The 14,936-nt window shown below is 49.5% G+C and overlaps 1 protein-coding gene across 1 annotated transcript in view; it reads left to right on the forward strand.

Moving 5' to 3' along the window:
* The first annotated feature begins 847 nt into the window (after window positions 1-847).
* Window positions 848-14,936, forward strand: part of Ror1 (receptor tyrosine kinase like orphan receptor 1) — a 341,308-nt gene continuing 327,219 nt past the window's right edge. The window contains exon 1 of the mRNA XM_060365964.1: window positions 848-1,392. Within this exon, the coding sequence (XP_060221947.1) occupies window positions 1,287-1,392 (106 nt within the window). The 5' untranslated portion in view covers window positions 848-1,286. The remainder of the gene's footprint in view (window positions 1,393-14,936) is intronic.

Raw genomic sequence — 14,936 nt, forward strand, 5'->3', positions numbered from 1 at the left:
TCTTTGTATTCTGGGGAACAATACTGACAGGGGTCCCTCATTACTCTTGCATCCTTTTAACTCAAGGCAGGGCCTAGCACGCGGGGCGTGCTAACTTTATATTGACCCAGGGCGTTCTCTGCAGGAAAACATCGAGGGCGTTTATGAATTACAAAACTGACAAATGGCAAAAAAACAGGAGGAAAGACTAAGAACCCTGAAAGTTGGGGGTCCCAGACTCACTTAACCAAGGGGGAGCAAGCGAAACACACCTTATGGAAAGAAATGGAATACCTTCGAGACATAGCGAGCACACAAATGATCAAACGCTTTTCCAAAGCGTTTTCGTATTCGGAAGGCAGAGAAATAACTTTTAGGAGACCAGGAGACAGAGACAAGAAAGGACCCAGAGGAATCTTTCGTTAATGTCCCCCAAAGAAACAGATCAGATGACCTTGATGTGAATGTAGTGAGGCCAGAAATTAAAAACCAAAAGAGACACCAGTCTCTTCTATCCGGACTCCCTCTTCAGCGTCTCTTTGGAAGGGAGAAATCAAAGGGGCATTGTATTAATATCTGTTCATGTTTCCCCGCCAAGGGTTAAACAGCGGCAGAGCACGACAGTTAAAATCTGGGGTTCCTAAGTCATCCAGTCACACTTTGGGCCGGGAGTTCCCCAAAGTCCTCTGTTAAAAGGCCTCAAGAGTCCCATCAACATCGGTGCTGGTCCCCAGCGAGTGGGGGAGGGAGGGACGGTGGGCGTGCAGGAGGCGCAGTGGCTGTTTTCTGGGATGCTCTGGGAAGTGTGCCGCTCCAGGGGGCGGCAGCAGAGGGCGCTGGGACCCCGGCCTGGGCCCGCCTCTGCCATTGGTCCGGGCAGGGGCGCTGGGCTGTAGAGTTGGTGGAAAGTGACAAGTTGGGCGAGAAGAGCAATCGGGGAGAGCTGGAGGAGCCGCAGCCGAGTGAGTCGCGAGACCGCAGCCCCAGGCACCGGGCACGCTCTTCTGGAGTCGGAGCCGGAGCCACACGGTGCGCCTGAGCGACCCCGGAGACAAGCCCGGGACGGAGCAGCCGGCCGAGGCAGGGGCTGCTGCGGAGGACCGGGAGGAGCCGCGCTCCAGGGTCCGGGGCGGCCGAGGCGGAGGCGAGGGAGCAGGGTCAGAGTTTGGACAAAGAGCTCTGCAGAGGTCCCCCCCGGTGTCCCGCTAGCGCCTGCGGGCGGGACGAGGTGGCCGGGAGCCCCGGGGCGACCCCGTGGATGTTCTGCGCGCCGCCTGGGAGCCGCCAGCACAGCCACGAGAGGAGGAATGCACCGGCCGCGCCGCCGCGGGACGCGCCCGCCGCCGCCGCCGCCGCCGCCGCTGCTGTTGCTGCTGCTGCTGCTGCTGGCCGCGCGCGGGGCCGCTGCGCAAGGTAAGCGGAGCCCGCGCCCCGCTCCCACCGCTCGTCCCGCAGGGCCGGCTGCCGGCCAGGCGCCTCCCCCGGCCCGGAGCAGGGCCCTCGGCCGCCGCCAGGAGGCCAGCGGCTGCGGACTAGGGGTGCTCTGGGGGGCTGGTCCTCGGCATCCAGCTGCGGTTGTCAGTGCTGACAGGAAGTGTAGATGGGGTTGGGCGGGGAGGGGGGGCGTCTTGGGGGTGATGCTGGTCCTTTGCCTCTCTCTCTCTCTGGATTCCTAGCGCCCTCCAGTTGGGGTCCAGTTTGTCTTACTTCTCTGTCCCGGAGGGGGGAGGAAGAAGTTTGCGTGCGTTTTCAGTGGAGCCCAAGCCGTCCGCGAACCCGTGCAAACAAAAGCCCGGGGTTCTGGGGGCGGGGTGGGGGCTCCCCGGGGCCTCGCATCCCCACCGCTTGGTGTTCGGAACCTCCCGCCCTTGCCCTCCCGAGGGTCATCGCGCAGGCCAAAAAGTTTGCTCCGCCGCTGCCACTTTGCGCAAAGTATGCAGTCAGAGGCGGCCTGCTGCTCCGAAGTGCTCTCTGGGTGTGCATGCACGTGTGTGTGTGTGTGTGTGTGTGTGTGTGTGTGTGTGTGTGTGTGTGTGAGTTTCGAGGCGGAAGAAGGGGGGGCCATCTAATGCATACTTGATCTGGGTCATCTCCAGAGACAATCGCAACTGTTAGAGAAAGCCTCCACCCGCAGCCGGAGCGGCTCAGTTCCCTGCGGGGAGCTGGGATCCTCGCTGGGTCTGAGCCGGGACACAATGAGAGGGAAGAGCCCGCTGCGCCTGCGGAGACAACCGATTCATTCTTTGGAGGTTGGAGGGGGAAAGTTGATTAAAGTCTTGGAGTCTTGGGCCTCACTTTTAACATGCATCCCTCGAGGGGGTGTTGGAGCCCCTGCATTCCCCCCTGCCCCCCCCCTTCTAGCCCCAAGGCTCTGTCGATAAATAGGTGCCTCTTGGAGAAGAGTCTAGTTTGCTTAACAGCTGGGGAGAGAGATCGATTCACCGGGTGACTGCTGAATTCGTTTCTGCTGAGAGTTAGGTGTGACTTTCTCGTTGCAGAGGAACCTGGGTGCGGAGTTTGATGTCCTGCAGATGCCTTTGGAACGGGAACAGCCCTGACTGAGCAGAGTTTTTGAAGTGTGGTTGCGCTTATCTAGAAGTCCCGTGTGTGTGTGGGGGGGGGGGAGGGGGTGGCGGTGGCGGTGGCGAATACAGTTTCTAATTGTCATTAAGACGCACGACAGCAGGGGTGCCCCATCTTAAGGGAAAACCCTAATGAAATGTAAACAGTTTGGTCTCCTGGATGTTTTGCTTGGTGATGCTAAACATCTGGCGCTTTGCCACTACACCTGGAAATGTGGAAAATGGGCCGCGCTGCCGACCCGATGTAAACATTCTCCTCAAGTCCGTGGTCCAGTGCGGTTGGGGTGATTGTACCGAAGGCTGGATTCCTGGCTCGGAGCCCTGATTAATTCCGTCGTTCCCTTGGGATCCTTTACTTTGTGTTTAACTTTTCCACAGCCAGTGCTTTTTAGGTCACAGCCTGCGCTGGTGGGGATGGGGTGAGGTAGGGATGAACGGATATTCACCTTTTTGTTGTTGTTGTTGTCGTTGTTGTTAATCTCTTTCCTAAATAACCACCCGCACAGTGAATTTTTGAGTGCAAAACGATAGTGTTATCAGTAGCTACTCTCAAATCCCTCCCCTCTAGCTGTGCTCTTTCAAAAGTTAGGAAATTAATTTGCCCATTCCTATCCTATACCCTAATAATGGGCTCAAACCTGGTGCAATCTTACCAGCTCTTAAATCCTTTTCCCTTTTGGTGAAGTCTTGACCTCTGTTCTGTCCTGAGGTTCTTAAGGTAACCCTGCCAGGGGCTCAGGATGCCAGCTTGAGGGGAGATATTCTTTTCCTTTTTAAGTTGTAAAACCAAAACAGTGGCTCCCTGCTTCTCCCATCGAGTTCCTATTTGATTGGCAGGGAGGAGAAAGCCTTTATATGCATAGTTCCTAGTTGTTTCCCCTCCTAGCTACCTCCTACCTGCCCAAAGCTGAACTTCTGTAGCAGGCATAAACACTCCTTCCTGCTCCCCAAAGAGCTCCAGGCCATTGGAACCCTCCTGTGCCTTTCTCAGAATTGTGCTCTCTCTGTGGTTTGGCTGCTGGAAGTTGGGGGGGGGGTGTCCCAAGACTCATTTTCTAAGTCTCCAATTGCCTTGTCAGTAGGTGTCTGTCCCTGCTTCATTTAGAATGGGAGTCTCCTAAGGGCTATGGGCCTGTCATCTTTGCCGGTGAATACAATGAGGGCCCACATCAGTCAGCCAAAATTTTATTAGGGATGCTTGAAAAAATCCTATCTCTACGGCTAGGGGCGACTACTCAGAGGAAGGACAGGTAGATTGCCTCCGGTAGGGCTTATCTATTAATGCTTTACTTTATTGGAAAATATAGTAGGCTGCTTTGCTCCTCTAACGCCTGCCACTTAGGAGTTATTTTATTTTACCTTTGTACAGGAGTGTGCGGTTCTAGGGGTACATGTTTGTGGTTTTGTGGGAGTGTGCTCATACATAGGCCTGTGGGTATCCCTATGAGGCCAGAGGTCAATGTGGAGCATCGTTAGTTGATCTCCACCTCGTTTTTTGAGACATGATCTCTCACTCAACCGGAAGTCATTTCTCCAGCCGGGCTGGATGGTCCCTGAGCTCTGGGAATCTGCTTGTCTGTGCCCGGCATTACATGTGCATGGCCAGCTTTCACGTGAGGGTCGTGTCCTTGTTTTTGTGCGGCAGGCACTGAGTCATCTCCCGAGACCGAGAGTTCTTTCAAAAACTCAGTTTTGACCTATTATTTTCTGTCTCCTGTGTGTGAAAGTGGGCTCCGAATTTGACTCTTTAAATGTTTCTAGATGTATGCCGCTTATATCAAAAGAGCATTTTGCCAAGGTATACCACTTCAGATATATTTTTAAAAAGTGTACAGCATATCATGGAGAGCCGATACTTTTAAATCCACTGACATAAACATCTATTTGTAGTGACGGAGACTGTGTACAATCACAAACATATTTAGGGGACCACAGTTTTACTGAGTGAGCCGAGGAGAGAGAACCTTTTTGGTTATGTTAAAAATGTACTGTTATTTCCTTCACTTAGATAAAAACACAGCCCAATAATCAGAGATTACGCCTTTTGATCTCTCACAAAGGGTACAAAGAGTAGCATCAGAGAAACCCGATAGCCAAGTCTAATGGCTGTAAGTCAGACTTTTACATAGGAGAGAGCTGGGTTCGAATCGTCCCTTTCATATCATGGGCAGGGTGATTGATTTCCCTAAGCCGTATAAGTGTTTTATAAGATTTAAGTGAAGCCATGGATGTAAAGCACTAGAGAAGAGCCCCTGGTCTAAAATTGGCTAAGAAATTAACTATAGTATGTAGGAAATTCAAGATGTTCAACCCTCCAGAAACAAAATACAAAATTTCACATGTCTGTTGATAGATGTAGGCTTATACTAATCAGATTTTCCAAGAAATGGCAACACGGGGAAAATAGGGGCCACCGACCTGCAGCAAGGGGCGATGCCAAGGCACTGCGATGCCTGCTGTGGTTGATTTAAAGGAGCAGAGTGTTGTTGATGGTGCGTTCTCGGCTGCAGCCAGGGGCCAGCTACTCTGTGGAGCTTCTCTCCTGCCCCATGCTCCCTCCTGCTAGCTGGGCTGGTAATTGGGCCTGGAGGAAGCCAATGAATAGTCTAAAGTCTTGAGATCTCAGCTAAGTCTACATCTCTCGAGCCCAAGCTCTCTGAGCTGCTCCTCTTCCTGTAACTTATTTAACAGACACTTGGTGCAATCTGTTGAATGGATTAGTCCCTGTTTTAATCCTTTGTTAGTATTAACTCACAGACCTCTCAAAGCCGCCCTGCAAAGGTGATGGTGTAAGTAGCTCGTTGTATGGATGGGTCAGGTTAGGCTCAGAGTTGTTAAACTGCTTTCTCAGGGTCACATGGCCAGGGAATGGCTTTGCTAAGCTTGCAAACCCTGTGGGTTGGTGTTCTCATACCTGCCTTCTGTCCTACAGGATCCATTCTGGTTTGTTTAGTTCTTATACTTGCCTTCTTTTAATGTGTGGGCCAGAGGTGGTGCATCTTTAGGTTTTTAAGGGTATTGGAAAGATATTTTCTTTGCCATGACCTAGAGGGTATAAGAGGTGATGGGAGATAGTCAGTTCCACCATTCCTGCAGCTCGATATTGCCTGACTTCCTGCAACAGCCTTGCTGTTGCCTTAGACACAAACGGAACATGCTGTGGATAGTCAGGGCCTTCTGGTCTAAAAGAATTACTTTTTTTTTTTTTCAGTATGGTAGTGTCACTTTGATGCGGTTTGAGGAGCGTGTCTGGCAGTTCCTTCCAGCCAGCGATGAGATGTCTTTTGATGGAGTATGTGTGCATTTGCATTTTGGTCCATTACCAGGGATGGAGGCGGAGGAGGGCTGATTTATTAGAGTACTATCTAGAAGGAGAACTGACTGCCAGCTAAGGGTCCTGGTGAGGAGCGGATCCAGTCAGGTCCAGCTGTAGCAGGTAAAAGCTTGACTCTTCCAACAGAAAGGCCTGGGCCTGGCTTCGCTGACTCCCTGAGCTCTGACAGGGGAGACAGGTCTCCTCTGCATGAGGAGAAAGGAACAGTCTTCGAGGGTGCCGAGAACGTTTTACCGGCGGGCGTTGAAGGGGGAAGGGGGAAGGGGGAGGGGACTGCTTCGAAAATCTTTAACTAAATGCAGCTGCTTGTTACATGGAGCCTGACTTGCATGCCAGGAATATCTCAAAAGCTAACGAATACAAAATAAAAATAAACAGCAGGAAAAAGGCTCGCTCTTTGTTGCAGTAAGCCTGGTTGGGGTTTTCAGTTTGTTTAGGAATGGGATAATTGTGGCATCCACTTTATTTTGGTAAGGCAATGAATCGCGATGGCTGTGATGTCATCGGGGTGTCCCATCGCCTGACCCCTTTCCTTGGCCCCACACAGCCCCCCAGAACACCCAGGCTTGGACATCTACCGGTCCCATGGCTCAAGCTGTTGCTCTTGAGTGAATTACATTGGAAGAGGGCAGATAATTTAATGGGATAATCTTGGCAGACACAGTAAATTTCACACCCCATCTCTCACCAACAGAAAGGCAGCAGAAGGCTGCAACATCCTCAGATGAAAAGGTTGTATAAAAAGGACCTACTTCACAGTAACTGTCTGTCCATAAATAAGGTTCTATTGAGTTTTGATCCAGAAATGTTATTAAACACTGATAGGCTAGACTCCATAATGTTTGACCTCTTTACATTCTCCCCCGCTTTTCCATAGAACCAAAACTGTCCTTTTTCTTATTAAAAAAAAAAAAAAAAGTTAAGCTCAAAGATCAATCAGGCCAGACTGTTTATTTTTTCAAGTATGTACATACAGAATGGGCCTTCTTTGATAGCCATTTAGAGAGGTAACATTGCATAACATAGATAGAAGGAGATTTGTACCCAACAGGACTGCAAATTGGAACTTTCGCTACTTGGTTATATGTTAACCACGCTTGCATTGTTGTGACCGAATGCCTTAAAGGGACAGTTTATGAAAGAAAAGGTCTGTTTTGATTTCCAAAGTAAGAGAGATTTCAGTCTGTTATGGCGGAGAAGATAGGTGGGACAGCTCTGTCCATGGTGGTGGGAGCATGAGGTGGAAGGGATCTTCATGTCCTAAAAGACCAGGAATCATAGCAGGTCAGGACCTTCAAAGGCTCATGCCCAGTAACAAGCTGCCATCTGCCAGGCCCCATCTCCTACAGAATACAGCCTTCAAAGTAGCACCATAAGCTAGGGCCTGACCACCCAAACCCTTTGGGGGACATGCCAGAGCAAAACACTAACCAGTTTCTTATCTTCTGATAATTGTTCTATCTGTAAAATGGCGATTAAACAGTATCCAGCCTGCAGGTTGTTCCTGAGAATTAAAGGACACTTGGGTAGGAAGCATCGGAAGGCACCATGACTGGAAGTGGGAAGCTGTTAGCTCCTGTCAGGGTCCTAGGCTTCCTGAAGAAAGCAGAAAGTTGGGTTCAGTCAGAGACTGTGCAGGAGATACAGCCTAGAGTCTTGGAGCACCAGTCCCAGATTCTCCTGGTGGGTCCAGAGTGCTTGGTTTTACAGGGGCCACGTAGACACTGGATCTGGGCCAGCTTTAGGTCAGTGTAGAGGTCCCCACAGGAAGAGATTTTAGAACAAAGGCTCCCCACCCCCTCTGCACTGGCAGAACCTTTAGCTCTTTTAGGAAGAGAAAACCTTCCCTGACATTTGGCTCTGGTGGCCATTTAAAGATTCTGAGCACCAAAAGAATGCTCATGTTAAGAAAGAAGAGTAATGATGTACCAGGGTTGGGGAAGCGGTGGTAAAGGAAGTTTTGAAGACTTTGAAGTCTTGAAGGTAGAGTTTGTGGGGTTTTGCTTTTCAACAGGAAAGCCTTTTGCCCAATGCATTTCAACTCATATTTATTGTATATTTATTATATGTGAGCTGGAATGCAAGGGAAGTAAAGCATTATCCCTCCCTCAGGGGGAGAAGGAGGAGGGAGTCTGAAGCATCTTCAGCATCCATTGTCTATTCCCTAGCATTCTTTACAGCTAGACGTCGGTGTCTCAGCCGCCGTCGGGGCCTTTCAAGTCTATGTACAGATAAAGGAAGCTCAGACTCCAAGAGGTTGATAGGGCAGCCAACCTCCTATGTTTGTTCCATAGGGATTTTGGATTTGAACCCAGGTATTTTGATTGTCACATGTACCCTGTCTCCATGGCCTTAAGGTGTGGGCAGTTGTACCAAAGAACAGACAGGCCTGTTATCACCCAACACCAACCATGTGTCTCACAGGAGAATTCTAAAGGCTGTGAGAAAGTGCCAGGGAAACACACAGGGGTAGGACACATAAATTCCTAGGAAGTTGGAGGGTGAAGGGCAAAGGGGACACTGCCTCCTTCTCAGACAGATTGGAAGCCCCCTGAACTAACTATGGACAATGTGTAGTTCAGTATCACATAGACATCGAGGGCGTATTCTGCCAGCAAGAGGCCTGGGCAGGATTTTGTCTGTTTCCAAAGCCCTTGTGCTCTTGCTCCGTGGTATCCCTTTTTGATGTCATCTGGATGTTGGAAGTAGCTGTGCTGTCCCTACATGGAAGGGCAGACAGACATCAAAACAGTTTCTTTGGTGTCTTTTCCTCCAGTTTCAAGCCCGGGTTTTGGGTTGAGGGAGGTATGGTGTTCCCATGAGTCTTCACTGGTGAGCACAAACTGTAGCATTCCAAGACCTCTGGCCAGCATATACTGCTTTCCCTCCTGAAATCACTAATCATACTTTGTTTTGCTATTACTGTGATCTGATATTCTGGTAGTTCCACAAGGCAGACAAAGACGGTCATCAAATTGGAGAATTTTCCAAGCAGTAGATTGGTGACAAGGCTTGCTAGCTGATCAGTGAATTTGTTTTCATCCTTTCTTGAATACGTGTCATTTACAGCCCTCTCCTAGTTAACGGAGGCCATGTGACTAAATACTAGCCAACCCAGTGTCACTTTGCAGGATCCATTAAGACATCCCAGGCAGGTTGCTATGGTAACTTGAGAAGCTATGCTGGGGATGGCGCATGATGGAAGGAACCTGAGAGCTTCCCTTCTTCACTGCTCTGTGGTTGAAGCCACCTGTTGCTCCACACTGGCTTGGATTTTATGCAAACCAGAAACAAGTGTTTATTGTTAAGGCTCAAATTTTAGAGTTCTCCAGCTATAGCTACTAAGGCTATCCTACCTAACCAAATGGTATAAACCTCAGCATGTCTCAAGGCTAACTTAGTTGGTTAGGGCCAGCATTTTTTAGATAGAATAAAATAGGCAACCTAGTTTGGATCTGTTTGTCTCCTATGGAGCTTGGTGGATCCTTCTATAAAGTAAATTTCTTGAATTATTTATGGCAGATCCTGGGGGTACTCATCACTGTGGAAAATCTAGAAGAATTGTGGTTGGCTGTGAGGTAGCTCACTTGTAGTGGCAATAAAAGACCAAAGTAGCATAATGGCACAACCACTGGGTATACCATTAGCAATGACAAAAATGCAGAATCCCAAGATGGGAGAAGCCTTCAGGGGGGATGTGGGCTGTGTTGTGATAACTCAGGGATGGTGAGGGCAGTCCAGAGGACGGAAGGTGAAGAGATGAAAGAGGAGGAGCAGAGCAGGATATGTTCCTGCCAGCAAAGGGCTAGATTCTGCACCAGCCCAGAGCTAGCTGCTCTGTTCTGCAGGATTCACTCACGGTAAGCTCGGGGTCCTTAGATGGGAATTTGCCTTGGAGTGAAGCAGACGTCTATGGGATGGTGAGTAAAGAGAAAGATTTGAGAGGTACCTGCTGCCTAGAAGCTGAGAGGGGAGAAGAAACAGGGTTTTACTGGAGTAAAAATATTTACTTTCTTCTCCCAAGAGTGCTCCCAGAGACACACAGATGCCTCTGACAAGAAGCTCACATGGGATTGGGCCTCTTGGCCTCTGCTGAAGCACCTTTGTTTTGCAGTACAGGCTGCTAAGTATTTGCTTGATAAAAATCCTGGTGGTTGCACTAGTCTGTACATCTAGACTGCTGTGTTGCGAGTACTTGTGTGCGTTTCTTTTGTTGTTGGGGATTGAACTCAGAGCCTTGAGCTTGCTATCAGGTACTCCCTTACTGAACTGCATCCCAGACCTCTGGGTTCTTTTAGTATATTAGCTTGCATGGTTTTCAGGGTACCCTCTGAAAGAAGCAGTAGCTTGCTACTGTCATTGAACTGAATTGTTCTTTTCCATAGAATTGCTGTTTTCTCATACTAAAATCTGTACACCTGAAGAAGCTAAGCAACAAGGAGGATCCTAGGTAAGATGATCAATCCTCACTCAGAAAGGCAAACGGGATGGACATCAGAAGAGGGAGAAAACAGGGAACAGGACAGAAGCCTGCCACAGAGGGCCTCTGAAAGACTCTAATCAGCAGGGTATTGAAGTAGATGCTGAGCTCATAGCTAAACTTTGGACAGAGTGCAGGGAATGTTATGAAAGAAGGGGGAGATAGATAGAAAGACCTGGAGGGGACAGGAGCTCCACAAGGAGAGCAACAGTACCAAGAAATCTGGACCCAAGGTTCTGAGACTGATACTCCAACCAAGGAGTGTGCATGAAGATAGCCTAGAACCCATGCACAGATGTAGCCCATGGCAGCTCAGTGTCCAAGAGGGTTCCCTAGTAATGGGAACAGGGACTGTCTCTACATGAACTCGGTGGCTGGCTCTTTGATCACCTGCCCCTGTGGGGGGAGCAGCCTTATCAGGCCACAGAGGAAGACAATGCAGCCAGTCCTGATGAGACTTGATAGGCTAGGATCAGATGGAAGGGGAGGAGGACCTCCCCTATCAGAGGACTTGGAGAGGGGCATGGGTGGAGATGAGGGAGGGAGTGTGGGATTGAAAGGGAAGGAGGGAGGAGGTACAGCTGGGATACAAAGTGAATAAACTGTAATTAGTATAAACATTTTTTAAAAAGAATTGCTGTTTTCTATATAAGGGAACTAAGGCACAAAGAATGTCTGTGTGCCTATAGCAAATCAAGTGGAAAAGGCAGGATTTGAACTTGAGTATCTGGAAGCTGGGGCTTTGACCTTAATCTTGGTGGTACTGTAGCTCTGCTTTCCCATCCCCAAAAACTGTACTTGGTGATTAATATTCTATGTAAGCTCCTAGCCAAACAGCTGAGTACAAATAATGATGATTTGAACAGGGCATTGCGGCTTAAGGAATTATTTCATATGCAATATTAACTTTAATTTTCCAACTAATCCAATGAACTTTTTTTCCTTCTTTCTTTGGTCCTGTGTTTTTAAGTCAGGCAAGTAAGGTTGGCAGCGTACCCAAGGTCACTCTGTAGGTGGCAAGGTCTGTTTGAAACATAGAACTTCTCCTTACCTCCCAAGGGATGTTTTGCTCTGTAGGATTACTTGTGTTCTTAATTTATGCCTCTGAGACATGACAGGTTTCGCTGCTGTTGACCCAGTGAGCAAATCTGCCCGGCTCTCACTTGTCCCATCGACACAATCCTCCAGTCAGCCGTCATTTTAAGAAACAGCGGTTTGGAACCGGCACGTAAGGAAGTTCCTGAGCAAATAGACTGAGAAAGGTTACTTCAAAGCGAGGACTTTGCTAAGGGTCTGGCGGCGGCAGCCGGCAGATCAGCCACGGAGAATGGGCCTTTGGCATTCCGTGGGTCTTTGCTTTCCCTTTCCCACCAGGTCAGCAGCTCTGTGACCTCTGGAACACGTGTGATTTGCAGCCACATCCTTGGGTGGAGAGCGACGCTCTGGGTGATTTTCATAGGGCAGACTGGCAGGACTCAGACCTGGTTAGGCTTGCTTGTGTGTTATAGTTACCGGGGACTCTCGGCATCTGCAAGTCCCAGGTTATGATTACATTTGTACTTCTCAAGGACGGGGATTCGAGATAAAAATAGACCCTGTTGCCTCAGATCCAAGACATTCTTGAAAGGCTCTTATCTGTTCTTCATGGGAAATCGACACTGTTTCCGGATGGGATTAGACAAGAGGATATGAAAACAGCTTGCTGTATGTTTTCTCCACGTGAGCCATGGATCACCTCTCGGATTTCACTCCAGCCCAGTGTTGCCTATTTTTTTTTTTTTTTTTTTAAGTAAGGTTTCCATCCCCTGGAGAGGAGTGGTGGTTTCCCTCCATTCCTGTAGATGATGGGAAGTCCTGACTGCTCAGAGCGCTGCTGAATGGGAACTTGCCTGCTCAACCTTAGCGTATAGGTGGCTGATACCCAGCAGCAGCAGGCTTGGTGACATCCACAGTGGCGGTTGGCCCTTTTCTTTATTCTGAGCATCGTCAGAGCACACCCCCATCTGAGGTCTCTAAGCCAAGAACGAAAAAAAAAAAAAAAAATTCCTATGTCTCTCTGAGCTTCACGAGGCGGGGCTGGCAGCTGGGATCTTTGGATCTGATGAACTTCCCCGCCAGGAAATGAGAGAGGAACTGAGCATGCTCAGTTTATTCTACCCACACTTACACCTAGCCGACTCCAGGCTAGGTGCCCCAAGTTCCTGCAAGAAGGAGAGAGAAGAAGGGTAGAGGGAGAGGTCCAGGAAAACAAAAAACAAAAAACAATAAAACACTGGTCTCCCTCCATGGAAGAAAGCGCCAGGCCCAGCTTACAGGCCCATTCCTCCTTCCAGGAGCTGCGCATTGATTTCTTAAGGACCAGTTCCCTAGCTCTCAGGGCTGGGTTGGAGTTAAAGCCGTAGGTAGGCCAGTCAACATGTTAACAAAGAGCACGCCTTCATCTCCGCCTACGGACTCATGTTTAGAGAATTTGTTAGCTGATGTGGGATGTTTGTGCCAGTGGCTGCCCCCCCCCCGCCCCCGGCACTCAGAAGGAGCACAACCATTGATCGGTCCGCTCAAGCCGTGTGCAATGGTGAAGGGGAGGAGGGCGGGGATCTCTTACCTGCGCAGTGATACCTCCTGTGTAAATGGCCAGGTCGCCTCTGCTTCCGCTTGGTTAAATATTTATTTAACAACTGAAGTGAACGCGGGGGAAACAGATGACAGTATCTCCCCACACGGAAAGTTTGCTGGGGGTTTTTGCTAAGGAAGCAAGATTGATTCAGCCAAAAACGGTCTCAGGGGACAAAGGCTGGCCTTTGTTCAGGGCCACTTCCTGGTGGTGCAGCCCAGAGCGTGCCTACCTCTTGGCTTCTGGGGCTCCTCACTGAGCTCTCGATTGCCGGTCAGCCTTCAGTGTGTCCACGGTCAGCATGGCCTGACCTGCTTGTTCTTTGTCCTCTGCCCACGTTTTCTCCACCTGCCGTTGTTTCCGCATTCACCACTTGAGTGAGTCCCTCTTCACTCAGAAGTGGCTTACAGCCCAGATTTGACTCTTGACAGCTGTAGCCACTGTTTACTGAGCATCTGCTACTGGCCTCACACTTTGCAAAGCACCGTGTGTTCCGTTTTCAAAAACACGTGGCATTTTATTTATTTTGTGTAGACATGGGTGTGAGGTCAAAGGACAAATTGGAGGAGTACTTTCTCTCTTTCCACTGTGTGGGTCCTGGGGAGGCAACTCTAGTTTGTCAGGTTTAAGCATCAGGCACCTTTACCAACAAAACCATCTTGCTGGGCCTGAATTTCGAATTCCCCAGTGTAATCTGCTTTTTGGTTTTTCTGGAATGGCTGCCTTCACCCCCTCCCGACCCCTCCCTGACAGGAGTGGTTCCTGCTTGTCATCTCAGGCTAACCCTGGGTCGACTACCTTTGATAAACACCCACCTCCCCAGCCCTCACACCTTTCTCTGTTTGTGCGCTCTCCACAGAGAAGGGGGCTTGGAGCACAGAGGTCCACCCCTGCTCTCCTTTTCTTGAGGACTCTTGAGAGAAGCCCTTTGTGATGGTCGGTGTTAGCTGCTAATATGACAAAACTCCTGAATCACCTGGGAGAGAGGTTCTGGGCATGTCTGAGGGGGATGATGTTGTCTAATCCCGGAAGGGCGCCTTGCCCATTTTGGGTGGCAACATTCCCTGGCCGGGATCCTGGATGGCCTAAGTGGAGAGAAGGAGCTGAGCAGCAGTTCGTAGACATTGCTTTCAGCTTCCTGACTGTGGCTGCCACAGGTACAGCCGCCTTGAGCACCCGCCGCCCAACTTGCCCGCCGTGATGGACTTTCTCTTTAAATTATGAGTGAAAACAAACCATGCTTCCCGTATGTTGCTTTTGTCAGAATATTGTATCACAGAAACAGACACAAAACAACAACAACAAAAATGGAAACATTCCCTTTACTAGGAAAAATAGCAATTTCTCTTCTCTATCTTTCCAAAGGCAAGGAATTATCTAAGATTTGACCTTGCAAGCCATCTGTGTGCTAACATACCCAGAAAGGGGCTTCTCTAGGCTACCTAGGACCAGGCAAGGACCCCTCTTATTCTTTCAGGAGAGAAGAGTGGGGCTTAGTTAAGCTTCTGTTGGGTCCTTGATGGCTTCTTGGGGGCTGAAGCCGTTTGAGTTCGTGCCCAGCTGTGGTTTGGGTGGCGTTTGATCTACAGGTACCTCAGGGTGGCTGGGGCCACAAGACCTTTCGCCAGCATCTCTAAATCTGGCCTTGTAGGGAGCATGAAAGAGCTGTTAGGATGCAACAGTGGTGGAGGAGGAAGGACCAGGAGAAGCTTCACAAGGGGGGGGGGGGGTCTGCTACAGAAAGTGTGCCTCCGAGATGCTCCCACCACAGTTTCTTAGGCCCTCAGTGTTAACATTGCTAGGAGTATGCGAGCTTATTTTTGCAGATGAGTTCACAAAAATCCAATGTCCTCCTTGATTTTTGACTAAAACCTAACAATCTCCTGGGTCAAGCTCCATAGGACATCAAAACATGCCGGAGCTGAGGTGCCAACCGTAACTGTTGTG

Source organism: Meriones unguiculatus, chromosome 12 (assembly GCF_030254825.1).
Source record: "Meriones unguiculatus strain TT.TT164.6M chromosome 12, Bangor_MerUng_6.1, whole genome shotgun sequence".
NCBI lineage: Eukaryota > Metazoa > Chordata > Mammalia > Rodentia > Muridae > Meriones > Meriones unguiculatus.